The sequence below is a fragment of the Balaenoptera acutorostrata genome, chromosome 1 (genome assembly GCF_949987535.1).
Source record: "Balaenoptera acutorostrata chromosome 1, mBalAcu1.1, whole genome shotgun sequence".
Lineage (NCBI taxonomy): Eukaryota > Metazoa > Chordata > Mammalia > Artiodactyla > Balaenopteridae > Balaenoptera > Balaenoptera acutorostrata.
The window spans coordinates 56,730,102-56,749,161 of record NC_080064.1 but is presented as its reverse complement, the minus strand read 5'-3'; the positions used below and the strand labels follow the sequence as shown (position 1 = coordinate 56,749,161).

The 19,060-nt window shown below is 39.6% G+C and overlaps 1 protein-coding gene across 1 annotated transcript in view; it reads right to left on the bottom strand.

The window, feature by feature from the left end:
• Window positions 1–7,795: 7,795 nt before the first annotated feature.
• The window catches only part of DNAJC6 (DnaJ heat shock protein family (Hsp40) member C6), a 34,031-nt gene continuing 22,766 nt past the window's right edge, over window positions 7,796–19,060 (bottom strand). The window contains exons 10-13 of the mRNA XM_057547706.1: window positions 16,185–16,448; window positions 13,915–14,057; window positions 11,735–11,911; window positions 7,796–10,188 (exon numbers count right to left, since the gene is read on the bottom strand). Of these exons, the coding sequence (XP_057403689.1) occupies window positions 10,087–10,188; window positions 11,735–11,911; window positions 13,915–14,057; window positions 16,185–16,448 (686 nt within the window). The 3' untranslated portion in view covers window positions 7,796–10,086. The remainder of the gene's footprint in view (window positions 10,189–11,734; window positions 11,912–13,914; window positions 14,058–16,184; window positions 16,449–19,060) is intronic.

Genomic DNA, 19,060 nt, shown 5'->3' with positions numbered 1-19,060 from the left:
CAGAAATCCACCCACTGGAGTGAAGGTTCTGAGCCCCACGTCAGGCTTCTTAACCTGGGGGTCTGGCAACGGGAGGAGGAATTCCAAGAGAATCAGACTTTGAAGGCCAGCGGAATTTGATTGCAGGACTTCAACAGGACTGAGAGAAAAAGAGACTCCACTCTTGGAGGGCACACACAAAGTAGTGTGCGCATCAGGACTCAGGGAAGGAGCAGTGATCCCATAGGAGACTGAACCAGACCCACTTGCTAGTGTTGGAGGGTCTCCTGCAGAGGTGGGGGGCAGCTGTGGCTCACTGCGGGGACACAGACACTGGCAGCAGAAGTTCTGGGACATACTCCTTGGTGTGAGCCCTCCCGGAGTCCGCCATAAACCCCATCAAAGAGCCTTAGTCTCCAGTGCTGGCTTCCCTCAAGCCAAACAAAGGGAGAGAACTCAGCCCCACCCATCAGCAGACAAGCAGATTAAAGTTTTACTGAGCTCTACCCACCACCAGTCCTTCCCATCAGGAAGCTTGCAAGAGCCTCTTAGATAGCCTCAGAGGGCAGAGAGCAGAAGCAACAACTACAATCCTGCAGCCTATGGAACAAAAACCACATTCACAGAAAGATAGACAAGATGAAAAGGCAGAGGACTATGTACCAGATGAAGGAACAAGATAAAACCCCAGAAAAACAACTAAATGAAGTGGAGTTAGGCAACATTCCAGAAAAAAGAATTCAGAATAACGATAGTGAAGATGATCCAGGATGTCAGAAAAATAATGGAGGCAAAGATTGAGAAGATGCAAGAAATGTTTAACAATGACCTAGAAGAATTAAAGAACCAACAGAGATGAACAATACAATAACTGAAATGAAAAATACACTAGAAGGAATCAATAGCAGAATAACTGAGGCACAAGAACAGATAAGTGACCTGGAAGACAGAATGGTGGAAATCACTGCTGCAGAACAGAATAAAGAAAAGAAATGAAGACAGCCTAAGAGACCTCTGGGACAATATTAAATGCACCGACATTCACATTATAGGGGTCCCAGAAGGAGAAGAGTGAGAGAGAGGACCCAAGAAAATATTTGAAAAGATTATAGTCAAAAACTTCCCTAACACGGGAAAGGAAATAGCCACCCAAGTCCAGGAAGCGCAGACTGCCAAGCAGGATAAACCCAAGGAGAAACACGCTGAGACACATAGTAATCAAACTGACAAAAATTAAAGACAAAGAAAAATTATTAAAAGCAACAAGGGAAAAATGACAAATAATATATAAGGGAACTCCCATAAGGTTAACAGCTGATTTCTCAGCAGAAAATCTACAAGCCAGAAGGGTGTGGCATGATATATTTAAAGTGATGAAAAGGAAGAACATACAACAAAGATTACCCAGCAAGGATCTCATTCAGATTCAACAGAGAAATCCAAAGTTTTACAGACAAGCAAAAGCTAAGAGAATTCAGCACCACCAAACCAGCTCTACAACAAATGCTAAAGGAACTTCTCAGTGGGAACACAAGAGAAGAAAAGGACCTACAAAAACAAACCCAAAACAATTAAGAAAATGGTAATAGGAACATACATATTGATAATTATCTTAAATGTGAATGGATTAAATGCTCCAACCAAAAGACACAGGCTCACTGAATGGATACAAAAACAAGACCCATATATATGCTGTCTACAAGAGACCCACTTAAGACCTAGGGACACACACAGACTGAAAGTGAGGGGATGGAAAAAGATATTCCATGCATATGGACATCAAAAGAAAGCTGGAGTAGCAATACTCAGATAAAATAGACTTTAAAATAAGGAATATTACAAGAGACAAGAAAGGACACTTCATAATAATCAAGGGATCAATCCAAGAAGAAGATATAACAATTATAAATATATATACACCCAACATAGGAGCACCTCAATATATAAGGCTACTGCTAACAGCTATAAAAGAGGAAATCGACAGTAACACAATAATAGTGGGGGACTTTAACACCTCACTTACACCAATGGCCAGATCATCCAGACAGAAAATTAATAAGGAACCACAAGCTTTAAATGACACCACAGACCAGATTTAATTGATATTTATAGGACATTCCATCCAAAAACAGCAGATTACACTTTCTTCTCAAGTGCGCACAGAACATTCTCCAGGATAGATCACATCGTGGGTCACTAACCAAGCCTTGGTAAATATAAGAAAATTGAAATCATATCAAGCATGTTTTCCAACCACAACACTATAGAGATTAGAAATCAATTACAGGGAAAAAAACGTAAAAAAAACAAACACATGGAGGCTAAACAATATGTTACTAAATAACCAAGAGATCACTGAAGAAGTCAAAGAGGAAATTAAAAAATACCTAGAGACAAAAGACAATGAAAAGACAACAATCCAAAACCTATGGGATGCAGCAAAAGCAACTCTAAGAGGGAAGTTTATAGCAATACAATCCTAACTCAAGAAACAAGAAAAATCTCAAATAAACAATCTAACCTTACACCTAAAGGAACTAGAGAAAGAAGAACAAACAAAACCCAAAGCTAGTAGAAGGAAAGAAATCATAAAGATCAGAGCAGAAATAAATGAAATAGAAACAAAGAAAACAATAGCAAAGATCAATAAAACTAAAGCTGGTTCTTTGAGAAGATAAACAAAATTGATAACCCTTTAGCCAGACTCATCAAGAATAAGAGGGAGAACAATCAAATCAATAAAATTAGAAATGAAAAAGGAGAAGTTACTGCAGAAATACAAAGCATCCTAAGAGACTAGTACAAGCAACTATATGCCAATAAAATGGACAACCTGGAAGAAATGGAAAAATTCTTAGAAAGGTATAACCTTCCAAGACTGAACCAGGAAGAAACAGAAAATATGAACAGACCAATCACAAGTAATGAAATTGAAACTGTGATTAAAAATCTTCCAGCAAACAAAAGTCCAGGACCAGATGGCTTCACAGGTGAATTCTATCAAACATTTAGAGAAGAGCTAACACCCATCCTTCTCAAACTCTTCCAAAAAATTGCAGAGGAAGGAACACTCCCAAACTCATTCTATGAGGCCACCATCACCCTGATATCAAAACCAGACAAAGATACTACAAAAAAAGAAAATTACAGACCAATATCACTGATGAATAGAGATGCAAAAATCCTCACTACTAGTGAACAGAATCCAACAACACATTAAAAGGATCATACACCACGATCAAGTGGGATTTATCCCAAGGATGCAAGGATTCTTCAATATACGCAAATCAATCAATGTGATACACCATATTAACAAACTGAAGGAGAAAAACCTTATGATCATCTCAATAGATGCAGAAAAAGCTTTTGACAAAATTCAACATCCGTTTATGATAAAAACTCTCCGGAAAGTGGGCATAGAGGGAACCTACCTCAACACAATAAAGGCCACATATGAAAAACCCACAGCAAACATCATTCTCAATGGGGAAGAACTGAAAGCATTTCCTCTAAGATTAGGAACAAGACAAGGATGTCCACTCTCGCCACTGTTATTCAATATAGTTTGGGAAGTCCTAGCCATGGCAATCAGAGAAGAAAAAGAAATAAAAGGAATACAAATTGGAAAAGAAGTAAAACTCTCACTGTTTGCAGATGACATGATACTATACATAGAGGATCCTAAAGATGCCACCAGAAAACCACTAGAGCTAATCAGTGAATTTGCTAAAGGTGCAGGATACAAAATCTCTTGCATTCCTATACACTAACAACAAAAGATCAGCAAGAGAAATTAAGGAAACAATCCCAATTCACCATTGCAACAAAAAGAATAAAATACCTAGGAATAAACCTACCTAAGGAGGTAAACGACCTGTACTCAGCAAACTATAAGACACTGATGAAAGAAATCAAAGATGACACAAACGGGGTTCCCTGGTGGCGCAGTGGTTGAGAATCCACCTGCCAGTTCAGGGAACACGGGTTCAATCCCTGGTCCAGGAAGATCCCACATGCCACGGAGCAACTAAGCCCGTGTGCAACAACTACTGAGCCTGTGTGCTCTAGAACCCGTGAGCCACAACTACTGAGCCCACATGCTGCAACTACTGAAGCACACGCGCCTAGAGCCCGTGCTCTGCAGCAAGAGAAGCCACCGCAATGAGAAGCTCGCGCACTGCAATGAAGAATAACCCCCACTTGCCGCAATTAGAGAAAGCCAAAATAAATAAATAAAATAAATTAATTAATTTTTAAAAAAAGATGACACAAACAGATGGAAAGATATACAGTGTTCTTGGATTGGAAGAATCAATACTGTGAAAATGACTAAACTACCCAAAGCAATCTACAGATTCAATGCAATCCCTATCAAATTACCAATGGCATTTTTTACAGAACTAGAACAAAAAATCTTAAAATCTGTATGGAGACACAAAAGACTCCGAATAGCCAAAGCAATCTTGAGGGAAAAAAACGGAGCTGGGGGAATCAGGCTCCCTGACTTCAGACTATACTACAAAAAGCTACAGTAATCAAGACAATACGGTACTGGCACAAAAACAGAAATACAGATCATGGAACAGGACAGAGAGCCCAGACATAAACCCATGCACACATGGTCAACTAATCTATGACAAAGGAGGCAAGGATATACAATGGAGAAAAGACAGTTTCTTCAATAAGTGGTGCTGGGAAAACTGGACAGCTACATGTAAAAGAATGAAATTAGAACACTCCCTAACACCATACACAAAAATAAACTCAAAATGGATTAGAGACCTAAATGTAAGACCAGGCACTATAAAACTCTTAGAGGAAAACAGAGGAAGAACACTCTTTGACATAAATCACAGCAAGATCTTTTTTGACCCACCTCCTAGAGTAATGGAAATAAAAACATAAATAAAGCAAATGGGACCTAATGAAACTTAAAAGCTTTTGCACAGCAAAGGAAACTATAAACAAGATGAAAAGACAACCCTCAGAATGGGAGAAAATATTTGCAAATGAATCAACGGACAAAGGATTAATCTCCAAAATATATAAACAGCTCATGCAGCTCAATATTAAAAAAACAAACAACGCAATCAAAAAATGGGCAGAAGACGTAAATAGACATCTCTCCAAAGAAGACATACAGATGGCCAAGAAGCACATGAAAAGCTGCTCAACATCACTAATTATTAGAGAAATGCAAATCAAAACTACAATGAGGTATCACCTCACACTAGTTAGAATGGCCATTATCAGAAAATCTACAAACAACAAACGCTGGAGAAGCTGTGGAGAAAAGGGAACCCTCTTGCACTGTTGGTGGGAATGTAAATTGATACAGCCACTATGGAGAACAGTATGGAAGTTCCTTAAAAAACTAAAAATAGAATTACCATATGACCCAGCCATCCCACTACTGGACATATACCCAGAGAAAACCATAATTCAAAAAGACACATGCACCCCAGTGTTCATTACAACACTACTTACAATAGCCAGGTCATGGTAGCAACCTAAATGCCCATCGACAGATGGATGGATAAAGAAGACATGGTACATATATACAATGGAATATTACTTAGCCATAAAAAGGAACGAAATTGGGTCATTTGTAGAGAAGTGGATGGACCTAGAGACTGTCATACAGAGTGAAGTCAGAAAGAGGAAAACAAATATCGTATATTAACACATATATGTGGAATCTAGAAAAATGGTACAGATGAACTGGTTTGTAAGGCAGAAATAGAGACACAGATATAGAGAACAGATGTATGGACACAAAGGGGGTAAGTGGGGTGGGGGGTGGGATGAATTGGGAGATTGGGATTGACATATATACATTAATATGTATAAAATAGAAAACTAAAAAGAACCTGCTGTATAAAAATAATTAAAATTCAAAAAATAAATAAATAAAGCAACTTTCACATACACAAAAAAAAACCCCAGAAAGTAAGACTTTAGAAGCTGAACCCTATCCCCAACTTGCCATCAGTTGTGTTACTTAGAAGTATATCCATGTCCTCTGTCACACTGTCCAGGACTACACAGGACTTCTTGGATAAATTTTTATATTCTCTCCTTGCATTCAATTCTCTCACACTATGAACTAGGTTTTATTATCTCCACTTTACAGATGGGAAAACTAAAGCTCAGATAGTAACTAGTTGAGATCAAGCCCTAAACAGTTTAAATATGAAGTCAGACAGTCAGCACTTGAACTGTTCTCCATAGTAGATCTTATGCACTAAGAAGGCAGGAACTGCCATAGTAATTACAAATAACATCCCTTAATGTTTAACAGGGCAATCAAATTCATGTATTAGTTTGATCTTCCCTTACACATCTACTAGTATCTTGCATACAGTATACACAAAATATTGGTTGAATTCACAAATATTAATAAAGTTCACCGTATATAGTATCATCTTTCCCTATCCTACAGAAAAGATCTAACCTCAACCTCAGCTCTGGGTAAACCTCTCTGTGCTCCCATTTCCTGAGCTAGGATTTACAAAACATGCCTCTCAGAACTTTTTGCAAATTAAATGAGAAAATGAATATATATAACAGCACCTAGGGTAGTGCATTCAAGATAGACGCAGTGGCATCCTATCTGCACTGGGGTGGCTCTCAAGTCAGTGCTTAAGTTAAACGCAAGTTCGATGCAGCACTATTGTAATCAGTGTTAATTTTCCTTCCTCAATCTTAACCACCACTTTTTTACACATAGCCACTCCCTTTACAGAACCTACAATGTAAGTCTGCCATTTTATGCAGACAGATCTCTGTCAGCCCAGGGAGATAGAAAAAAGGGCTAAGGCACATTTTACTTCTGGTTGCCTTTTCCCACGCATGTTATCCCCTCCCTACCACCTGAGGTTTCAGTGTAATTCCAGCCCCAGTACCGACCTGCAGTGATACTTTGTTTTATCGACTATCAGTAACAATAACAATAGCTACTATTTCGTGAGTACCTACCCACTTGATTACGGACAGTTTATATACACAATTCCTAATTCCTCCATTGCAGGGTTGCTAGAATTGTCTCTGTTTTACAAGCAATAAAATTAAGATTTAGAGAGTTTAAGCAATTTGCCCAATATAACAGTCCTTAAGTGGAAAAACCAGGATTCAAACCCAGTCTTTTGGTCTCAAACCAACACTGTACCATTATGCTGAAACACCATGGTTTATGTATAGAACAACCAAAACCTGTCTACTTGACCTAAATTCCCCAATAGATGTTTCCAGCAGGGAAACTGTCCTGTTGCTGCGATAACTGGTTCTGGAATTCAACTTGCATGTTCATTCCTTATACAATAAGTGTTTCATCAGCATCATTAGGGTCTAACTTGAACGTTCTTCCAGACAGAGACACAACACTGATAGTTCAAATGCTTTTGATTTGCAACATCTGCTTCCAAATGAACATGCTGCTTCTCTTCTTAAACACTTTAAACGATCTCTATTCTATGACAAAGTCTCAGACTCCCAGGATCAATCCCTTTGCCTCAGGACACAAATGCATTAATATCCTAGCTAGAACACCAGGATTTCTATGCTGATTCTTTTTGAAACATAGCATTCATGCAGCATGATAAAAAGTGTGTCTGTGTATGGGGGCAAGGGTGGCAACGGGGGTGGTTAAAGTATAAACCAAGAAATCCTGTCAGATCATGTTTTGGTGCAAATGTATTATATGCTTTTCATATTCTTTCTCCATAACTTTTCTTAAAAGTGAATCAGAAGGTATAATTCAAGCTTGTCATCATATTCCCATGAGCGCAAAAATAACTTATATTTCTAAAAATATTTTTGAGCCTTTTAATATACATTACAAATATTTTAGACCAATCACATTTTGTTGGTGTAACATATTTACAAAACAAAAAATATATTACAATAAATATGAACGAAACAGTGAATCTGATCAACAACGAGCTCTGTCACAACCAGATATTTAAAAGGAATGCGAAAACCTGTTGGTCTGCATATGTTAAGAGTTTTGAGATGAAGAGGGGTCCAGAACTATAATGTATCCGGAAAAGAGATAGGGAACATCCCAAATTTAAGTTAGGTAAGATTCTTTCTCATTGCTAATTACATAATGTTTAATGATGTTTTAAACTGTGAATATTGATGAATTATCCAAACATGATACAAAGCTAATATAGTTCTATCATTTCAAAATGTATGTGACATTCACATAATATCCTTTTAATTATTATCATTATATACTGTAGTTCACACAATATCTACAAATGTGAATGAGAAAAAAGTCACAGCAACATGTCTCACATTCCAGTTTTAAATAAGACAAGCACATACTGCATCAAACATTATTTTATAATATGTTAATAAATAACACCTAGTTTTTTATGGTTACTTTGAACAGTTTACAGCTGTATATTTAAAAAGAGAACATTTTAGGTGAGTTTCACATTGTCAGCAAAAGGTAAAATAAATAATGAATCTTTATAACAAAAAAAGAAAGAAAGAAAGGAAAGGAAAGGAAGAAAGAAAGGAAGGAAGGGAGGGAGGAAGAAAGGAAGAAAAGGAGAAAGAGAAGAGAAAGAACAAGAGAGTTGTATACAGAACATAAAGTATTTTTGACATGCTGCTTTTCTGGTACAGTCTGCCACAAGAAAATGAAAATAGAAACAAAAAAATGATTGTCTTTTAAAAACAAGTTTTGAAAGCTTTTTACCATACTGAGCACGAACCTTTTAAGACTAGCATGGAGATCTTTTTTGCCATCTGCTTTGCATATATATCCTCTGCACACTGTGTGTGTGCACACCCAAAGAGATCTACTAAAGTCACAGGATAATAACAACTGCTTGCCCCTTAAAATGAGAAACAGCCAAAACACTGAACTGAAATCCAACCGGTCTGAAGTCTGCAAAGGTTTCAGTCTTGCTTTACTTTCACAGATGTCCCTGTGTGACTGTTGTTCCTGTGGACCCCCAGCAACTTTTCAAACAGTAAACCCCACTGTAATAATCCAAGGGGTCCAATTTCATCAGGTGGGAAAAGGAACCTGGTTCCTCAAAAAGCCAGTCCTGACAAGCCATCGGACTCAGTCTGAAGGGAGCTCAGCTCTCTCGCTGCAACTGCCCCTGTCTGGTTACTAGTGGTTAGTGTTGTCGTCTATTCTTGTCCCACAGCTACTCACAAACCTGGAGGACAAGGGGGTCCATACTACACATGCTTCCTGATCGACTGTGAATGCGCCAAACTGCTTCACAACCTGCTCCCAGCAAAGAGCATTTTCTCTGCTAAGCAAAAGGAAGAGCATTAAGCCTAATGGCAAAATTAGAAGTTTCTTTCCAATCAGGTTGTTGTTATGGTATTAAGACTTTTTCTTCAAGCATCCAGTTTTCTAAAGGGAAAAGAAGGTAGCAGCCCAACTTTCTGAGCAGGAATACAGATTTCTACACTCTCAGAGTCCCTATTTTTCTTTAAGCAGCATTTTCACGAAATTTTAGCTTATCCAGGAAGCATTGGTAGTAATCACTGGATTATAATATAATCACTTCCCACGTAATTCAGGTTCTTTTACATCTGTTAGTCCTCTTGACCAAAAGAAGTATATAGTATTATGCTAGAGACCATGGTAAATTTCCACTGAAAAAGATACTTGGTGCTTGTGTTCCTGGAGTCTATGCAAAGCCATTGCTCAAATTATATCTTTCCAAGAAAATATGAAAACCATTTAAGTCCACCAGGTAATCTTATTATTATAACTTTTGCTCATCATCCTATCCTCGGACACTGAGATGGGTGCTATGCCTTTGGTGGCCTCTATTTTCCATTCCCCCACAAAACGCTGAGTAGGCTCCCCAAAGGGCAGGCTGGAATGCTGTAAAACTCTGCAAGCTCATCTGACTAAAAGTTCCTCTCCTGCTTTGGACCTTTTATGGTGGGGATCTGAGGAAACAAACATCCACATTCCTTATCAATGAGGAATTAATTTACGAGTGACTTAACAGTTAAGTACTGGATACACGTTGCTGGAGTTTTTTGGTTCACCTGTGAAAACCTCAGAACTGTGACACACACTAAGCATTAGCACAGGTCTGCAGCAGAGATGGAAAAGCTCATAAATTAATACAAGGGCTTTTGGCCTTGATTTTCAAATTCAGACCAGGCATCATTGAGCTCCATGAAAATCATCTTTGCATACTGTTCATAAGGTTGCCCAGTAGCCTACAGAAAAAAAAAAAAACAACACATACATTAGATACCACAGACCAAAGTTTTATTTCTATTAAATTTTTCACTGCTAATATGTGGGCTCTAAGGAATTGAAATGTTTTTCTATTAGGCCATTTCTCTTTTTACAGCCCCATCTACATGCCCCTAATTACTATGACCTCCCCAGAAAGCCCTCCCCCTAGGGATTCACATATGGTAGTAGTGATCAGTCACTGAGTAGGTAATAGAGAAGTTACTGGGCAGCACAAAATGTATCTCCATTCTCCAGAATTATCTACCACATGACAAAGGTTCATGACTGCCTATCTCCAATTGATTGGCTATATTTTGAAAAACCCATTTCCCCATTTTTTTTTTAAATAAATTTATTTATTTATTTTTGGCTGCATTGGGTCTTTGTTGCTGCACGCGGGCTTTCTCTGGTTGCGGCGAACGGGGGCTACTCTTCCTTGCAGTGCTCAGGCTTCTCATTGCAGTGGCTTCTCTTGTTGTGGTTGTGGAGCACGGGCTCTAGGTGCACAGGCTTCAGTAGTTGCGGCACATGGGCTCAGTAGTTGTGGCTCACGGGCTCTAGAGCGCAGGCTCAGTAGCTGTGGCTCACGGGCTTAGTTGCTCCACGGCATATGGGATCTTCCCAGATCAGGGATCGAACCCGTGTCCCCTGCATTGGCAGGTGGATTCTTAACCACTGCACCACCAGGGAAGTCCCCATTTTCCCATTTCTAAAAAAAGTTCTTGGAGACCCATAACATAGGCATACAGTTTGTGAATTTTTCTGGGCTGTTTCCCTTTCTCTTTGATTCATTGAAACACATTATTTCTTTACTACTATTCAGATTAGTCACAAAAAGTGTGGAGAGATGAAAATCAAATACATCAAATTCAAGTATGTGTTCCCAAGCAGGACTTCAGTCACAGCCTCACATCATAGGACTGGTATAGTCAGTCCATACTACAGCAAGGGACCCAATTCTGTCAGGGAGGTTTCTGTGTATTATGTTGATCTCAACTGGGCCATCCAGTAGTTGAAGTTTCTGACAATGTGCAGCATGTATATGTGTATGTACTTCAATGAAAACATAAACTGGCATAATCAATATGGTGAAGTGTTTAGTTCCATTTTGAATATTTTGTTAATTCTCACCAAGTTTGCCAACTACGTTCTAAAGCTTTTTCACTGTATAATCCTGGCTATATATCCTGCTGTATCTCTAGAGGAGAACATTTTCCTGTGCAGCTCTTAGCCCACCCGTAAGTCAAGACACAGTTTGTATCTGTTCCCTGAAAATTAGTCAGTGGTGAACCTTACACCTAAGGAAAGCCCCCATTCCATTATTTGTAATATATTATTTGATTCCTTTTCTTCTGTTTCATAAAGCATAACTATTTGTTTAAATACCTTTTTTGAGCCCATGGGATTTATTTTATCATATAAATGGTCTGAGCAACAAGTTGAAAGTATGATGCTTTGACGCATACTTGTAAACTAACGACGGGAGGACCAGACAAGCGATGGGGGAGAGCAAGTTGTACTCACTTTATCTGGGTGCACCACCAGCACAGCCTTCCTGTACACCTTCTTCACCTGCTCTGGTGTGACCAGGTCTGCCATGCCAACTGGTTTCCACTTAGTCTCCCCAGCCCATAGCATGGTGTGCATCGTGGACAGAAGTGCTCTGATATTTCTCTCTTTGCCTTCAATCCATTCCAGAATCTGTAAACACAGGGGCAGTTAAGAGATTCAAATGCTTTCGAGTCCAGGGGGTCTCCACTGTGACTCTGAAAACCCCTCCTGCTCCAGCAACATCGAGTACCTGCATACTCCAACCCTCCCTCTACCTGCTTTTCTTCCTCCACTCCCTACCTCGTCTTTCTGGTTAACTCTTCATCATCCTTCAAGAGCCTGCTCAGGAATTTCATACTGCTCTGCCTTTGAGAGTTTGAATACCTTCCTTCTTCTCTGGCCCCCGCTGAGTTAATTACTCACTCCTGAAGTATAAACTCCATGAGTGCACACACCATGTCTGTCTGGGTCCCTGCTATCTGCTCCGTCTAGTATAGTGACACAGAGACACTAAAAAAAAAAATCCCTTGGAAAAAAAGAACAAATTTCTCCGGGCTAACTTTTAAACATGCTTCTATCATAATATGTGTGACACTTTATTGTAATCATGTGTTTGTCTTTCCCTGCCATTAAGCAGACCTGTTTCAGGAAAGGTAGTGTTTTTTTACATATCACTGTAACTCAGAAATCAAATAGTATGCCTGGCATGGAATAGAGCTCAAAAAGGTTTATTAAATGAATACATTAAGTCATTCATTCAAACTATGAGCATTCATAGTTTGAATCTTCATAGTTCGAACAAATGAGATGATCAAATTGAAGGGTTTGTAACAATGCATCAGCATTTAGCACATAACAGAAGCTCAGTCAAGGCACATGATGGCTACTCTCCCCAACGATTTAATACCCCATACCAACTAAATAACCAAGCATGGTTTAAAAGACACAAATAACTTTCTTTTATAGAAAACTGTCAGAGTTTACCTAATGAACAAAGGTTCTTGAGATGGAGCACAAGGTTTTCGGAAGGAATATAAAACCTTTTGGATGTTGTATGAAGTGCAAAGCAAATACAAACAAAGGATCCTATATTGTACTCCAAATAGTATCTGTACTTCTTCAACAAACGTTCAGATCTGTAGGGAAATTATGGCAAAGAACAGTGGTATATTTTTTCAAAATGTGTAACACTGACTAGCTGTACCACTCCTGATTTTGGAGTAACAGATTAGACCCTCATCTTCCAGGCTGTTACAGGGTCAGTATATCTCGTCATGTGGACATTCAGCCTCTCTGTCTGTGAAGAGCAGTCCACTTGCCTTGATCTTCACAAACTCTTTCACTATCTCACACCATTCATCAATATAACCACCCTTTTGTTCCCAAATTAGCCATCATCCACGATAACATCCTCAGCTATAAAGTAATGTCTCCGTTTCCTCATCTATGAAATAAGGGCGTCACTGGTTTGCAAACTTTAAAAGAAAAGAAAATAATAGGGAAACATTGCCTTTCCCCAAATAAAATCTTACCTAGACTTCCAAGAATCAAAAACAGATAAAAGCAGAAATGCTCTGGTTAAAAGTGAAGGGAAGCAGTGGGGAAGCCCAGGACCTCACCTCCCTCAGCCTTCCTCCCTGCCACCTTCCCAAACCTCCAGGTCTAACGTTACAGGAGTGAGTAATTCCCAGGTACATCGATATTTCCCTCTCTGTCAGCAAAGAAGAGATCCTGAGGGCTTCAGTTGATCTGGTCTAATATAAAGCTCTCAAAGCAGAAATAGAGACCATAAATAATGCATTCTTCTTACCTCCAAATCATAATGACTTACCTACAGATCGGAATGCCATCTGAACAATAAGATCACCTCCTAAAGAGTGCCATTGCTTATTTGAAAATGTAAACAAAGAAAATCTATACTACCATACCATGGAATAAAGTGCATTTTATTAAAGAAACAAAACAGCATACATACACAGTACTCCCCGAAAGCACTTTGCTATTAAAGGACACAGCTGTACTCAAATCACAGCTATAGGAACCAAATGAAATAAAGTGGATGCTAGAAACCTAACATGACACCTTCTATAGGTTAGTCCCACACTGACAGCTCCACACACATAATAATCACCCTGGGTCAGAGGCTCACTCACCTTTAATTTCTCAGGATCCATCTCCTTAGCCATTTCCTCCTTTCTCATCTCAGCTATTGTTCGAGGGCCCTTTTTGTCTTTGTGAGCATTAAAACCTTGACCAGAGAGTAGGTCTTCAAAGTCAGCTGCTTTTTGTTTCCCTTCTGCAACATAATATTTTTAAAATTATTATGGTTTTTACTCTGAAACATAATACCATATCATTATGTCACAACACTTGGTCTTCAAGGTGCTTTCACATGCACTGAGCCCTCAATTACCTCAATTACCTCTCAATTACCCTGTCATGTCCATTTTACAGATGAGGAAAGTGAAGTCTGGAGAACTTAAGAGATCGTTCAGAATCATATACCATGTCCATGGCAAAGCTTGGACTCGGGGCGGGATTGCTAGACTAAATCTAATTCCATAATTCCATATCCACTGTTCCACCTTTTTATAGATGAGGATATTCATGATTCTACCCCCTGCTCCCTCCCCCACGCCACCCAGACCCCAGTCACACAACTAGTTAGTATCAGTGATGGGACCGAGACCTGGGTTTTGGTACGTGAAACCCATGCACGCCACTGCTTTCCTGCCCACACTCAGCTGACACTTTTAGTCCATCACAGTGCTCTTTTTCCCTAAGTCTGGTTTTAGCCTCACAATCTTTATCAGTCTGTTTGGAAAAGCAGCCTAGCATAGCAGCAAAGAGCAAAGACCCTGGAGACAAACTCTCCAGGTTTGAATTCCAGCTCTGCCCTTATTAGCGATGTGACCTTGGGGCAAGTTCCTTGCCATCTCCATGCCTCAATTTCCTCATCTGTCAACCAGGCATGGTGTGCTTAGAACAGTGCCTGGCTATGTAAATGTTTGTTGTTAAAACAAAACAGAACCAAAACACAGGAGTACATGCAGTCCATGCCTTTCAACCAAAGCTGGTGTTGGAATTGAAACCCACTTGCCAGCTCTATACTGTAAGGCATTCTGAACGTACACTGTCATACGCACACACTAAAATGTGAGTGCTCTGAGACTAGGGATTTTGTCTGTCTTGTTCGCTGCATATCCCCAATGTTTTCTACACTGAAGATGCTCCATAAATATTTGCTGATTGAAGACACTCACCCCACATCTACCCAAAATAAAAATGGAGGGGAAGGCAGGTGACTCTATGGAATTATCCAGGAATATCCACTGCTAAATAAAGAAAAAACATGATGTTGTATTCCCAATAAGAGAGTCCCTGTCATGTTAGTATTGTGAGAAGTCACCTGTGTCATATCCAGTAGAGTGTGGCGGTGAAGAGCAGGGGCTCTAGGGCCACACTGTCCTGGTTCAGATCTTGGCTCTGTCACTTACGAGCTGTATGGACTTCGGAAATTACTGACCTCTGTCTACAACGTGGGGTTGGTTTGGGAAGATTATATTAAATAATATGTGAAAACTGCATAGAATAGCACCTGACATATAATAAGCACTCAATAAATGTCAGCTACAGCTACCAGAAAAAGTAGAAGAATTTCATTTTCCACGTTCCATAGGAAGGCCTGTTTCCTTATCATGTCCCTATACGTTTCATTCTTAGGTATAATCAAATCAACTGAAATGTAAAATATATCATAACAGGCCTTTTAGCAAACTCAAGTTTAACCATCCCTGCTATGCAAAATATATTATTTTTCACTCGCTATCAAGAATCCCATTTGAAAAAGGAAGAATCCCATCCAGAGTATCCTCCAGCCTTAGCTGTTGGGCCATTTTGTGTTCTTGTAACTTTCTTCTCAGAAGAGAGGAAAAAACCATCACAGGAAGCCCAATGATCTCAGGAACATCCCCCAACCAGAGGATAATCAAGACCAAACGTCCAAGATACGTCCACTCCTCTAAATGGGGTCCAAGAGCAAATGTGAACACAGTGCTCGAAAGGTTCCCAACCTTCCTCTTCTACCCTCCCTTCCAAAGCAATGACAGCTTCAAGGTGCCACCACCCCTCCACTCACATCCATTCAATACCCATTTGGTGCCTACTACATGCCAGGCACTCTGCTAGGTGCTAATGATAATGAGGCATTGGTCTCAGTGTGGAGAGAGACAGACAGGTGAGCCAGCACTCACAAAGCGATCTGTGTCAGGAGCCTGGTAAAAGCTGGAGCTCCAGACACCACGCTGGTGTAGGGATCGTGCTCTGTCTCTACAATTCAAAGATTGTGTCAGAAACTATCTCTTTCTTCAGACATACATACATTTGGGTACCCTGGCTATAGGCTCCATACCGTCATCCTTACCCAAGTTAGCTGCTCCTTTCCCACGTTCGTTCTGGCCCCCAGGCGCGGATGAGAAGCTCACGTTGTAGTTGGGTCGGTTCTGGGGGGAGGAGTGGGGCATGCTGGACTGTGGCTTAGACTGTGTCTGCTGCCAGCTGTAGCCACCTCCCTGCTGCCACCCTCCACCCATGGGCTGGGGAGATGCTTTCTGTGGCGAGCTGAGAGGTGGGAATCCTCCACCCAATCCAGTTGGTGTGGAGGGTTTGCTGGCAAATGAAGAACCACCTACAGAACAAATAAAAAACAACAACAACAAAGAAAAGAGAGATGGAGAAAGAAGGTAAAGCTATTTTGAGTAGCCTCTAACTCCTGTGTCTCAAGTTACTGTTTACAGTGACTTCAGTGGAACTTCCCTTGACTGGTGGCACAATTAGCCTTCCTAATAGTTAAATAAATTGCAGTCATATATTTCCTTTAATCCCCACAATGACATTTTTAGGTATGTATTAATAGTCCCATTTTTTCTTTGGATGAACAAACTATCGCTCAGAGTAGTTAAGTGACTTTCTCAAAGTCACACAGCCAGAAAGTGGCAGAACTGGGACTTCAGTCCAAGTCTTTAACTCCAAGCCAGAAGGGCCCTGGCTCTTCCATCCCAGCCCTCCTTCCCACCCTCTCAGCAGATTCTACTTCTTCACTGGAGCAAAAACTATCAAACGACAAGGACAGGGAATTAAAACAAAATACATTCACTCATGAAGGTGCTACTTAAACTTCAATGAGCAGGATTATTCATGGTCTGTTATAAATACAAGCATGGTTAGTGCCCATGAGTAAACCAAGAGGTTTTGAAATTTCATAAATAGGTTTCAATTTCACACTACTTGCATTTCAGTGCAGGAGAGTAAACACAGCTAACACTGTGACAGACTTGAATAGGGCAAAGAATCTTATTCGAGCTTTAAGAAATGATATTACTTTGTGCTGGGAATTTAAGTAGAATCCTGATTCTGTAACTCCTAACTTTTAAGTACTCACTGCATATATGCTGGGCTTTTTCTAAAATACGAAGACCAGTTGTAGCTCATGTTTAAAGAGGTAAAATGAGAAGCTGAAACATGGTGATCTCCAGGGACCCTTTCAGGCACCAATTCCAAAGCAACAGTGATAATAAAGTAACATTTGTATAGCTCTTCAGAAATTATAAAACATGTTTCTAAATATTACTGCCTTGAATCTACACAACATCCTTCAGAAGTAGGTAGTATTACTAGCCCCACTTTATTTATTTATTTTTCTTTCTTTGTCAAAATTACCATTTAAAAAATTTTTTTTAAGTTTTATACAATTTTTAAAGGTTACTTTCCATTTAGTTATTACAAAATATTGGCTCTGTTCCCTGTGTTGTACAATATGTCCTTGAGCCTATCTTACACCCAGTAGTTTGTACCTCCCACTTCTCCACCCCTATATTGCCCAAGCCCCCACTCCCCAGCACTGGCAACGCCTAGTTTATTCTCTATATCTGTGAATCTGCTTCTTTTCTGTCATATTCACTAGTTCACTGTATTTTTTAGGTTCCACGTATAAGTGATATCATACAGTATTTGTCTTTCTCTGTCTGACTTATTTCGCTTAGCATAATGCCCTCCGAGTCCATCCATGTTGCTACAAATGGCAAAATTTTGTTCTTTTTTATGGCTGAGTAATATTCCATGATATATATATGCCACATCTTCTTTATCCATTCATCTGTTGATGGACACTTGGTTGCTTCCATATCTTGGCAATTGCAAATAATGCTGCTATGAACACTGGGGTGCATGTATATTTTCAAATTAGTGTTTTTGTTTTTTTCAGATATATACCCAGAAGTGGAATTGCTGGGTCATATGGTAGTTCCATTTTCAGTTTTTTGAGAAATGTCCATACTGTTTTCCACAGTCTGGCCCCACTTTAAAGATGAGGAAAGCAAGGCTCAGGGAGGTATACTGATATGCTCATGATCACACAGCTAGTTAATGGAGCTGGGACTTGACTATGGGCTTCCTGTCTCCACATGTTATGTTCATTTCCTGCAGCCATAATCCCTAATCCCTCCCTAAATCTCTGAGTCTTTCACTACAACTCATCCATTACTTACTGTGTCTTCTTTATATAGATACTGTTCCTCTGTTCTGATCTGGGCTCCTCTTTCCTTTCCCACTAGGAATGTTGTGTTATGACCATCGGACCCAGAGTCAATCTGAGTTTGAGTCTCTGCTCTGTTGCTCACTCATGCATTCATTCTTGCATGCACTTATTCATTCATTCATTCATAGAGTAATTCATCAGTATCTGTTGAGCTTTACTAAGTACCAGATACTGTGCACCGGGAATATAGCTGAAAACCATCTACAGAGACTCCTTGCTCTTCTGCAGTTCAGTGAAAAACTTATCTCCTTGACCTCAATTTTGTCACCTGTGAAATCAGAACTATGTCTACATCATAGGTATATCATGAAGGCACAATGGCTATGTGAAAGTTCTTCACAATCCCTGAGTTAAGCGAATAAGAGACGTTATTTTAAAATAATGCAATTTCATATGCCCAGCATGCACCAGGACACCATAAGGGCTCAACAAGGACTTGGTAATAGGAAAAAGTAATGAGAGGGTTATATTTTGAAGGTTGGCATTGCTCCCTGTCAGCGTCTAACTCAGAACATGAAGCCCCTCTTTGTGAGCCCCTGGGCCCTTCTGCCAACAGTGCGTCAACATATACCTTAGGCTGGGTTTGCATTCTGCACTGGGAGTTCCTTTTATATTTTAAGGATGCTTACTATCTTCTTTCTGAATATGTGTATGTTTATTATTTAAAAATTCAATAACATAGAAAGACCTGAAGAACTTAAAAC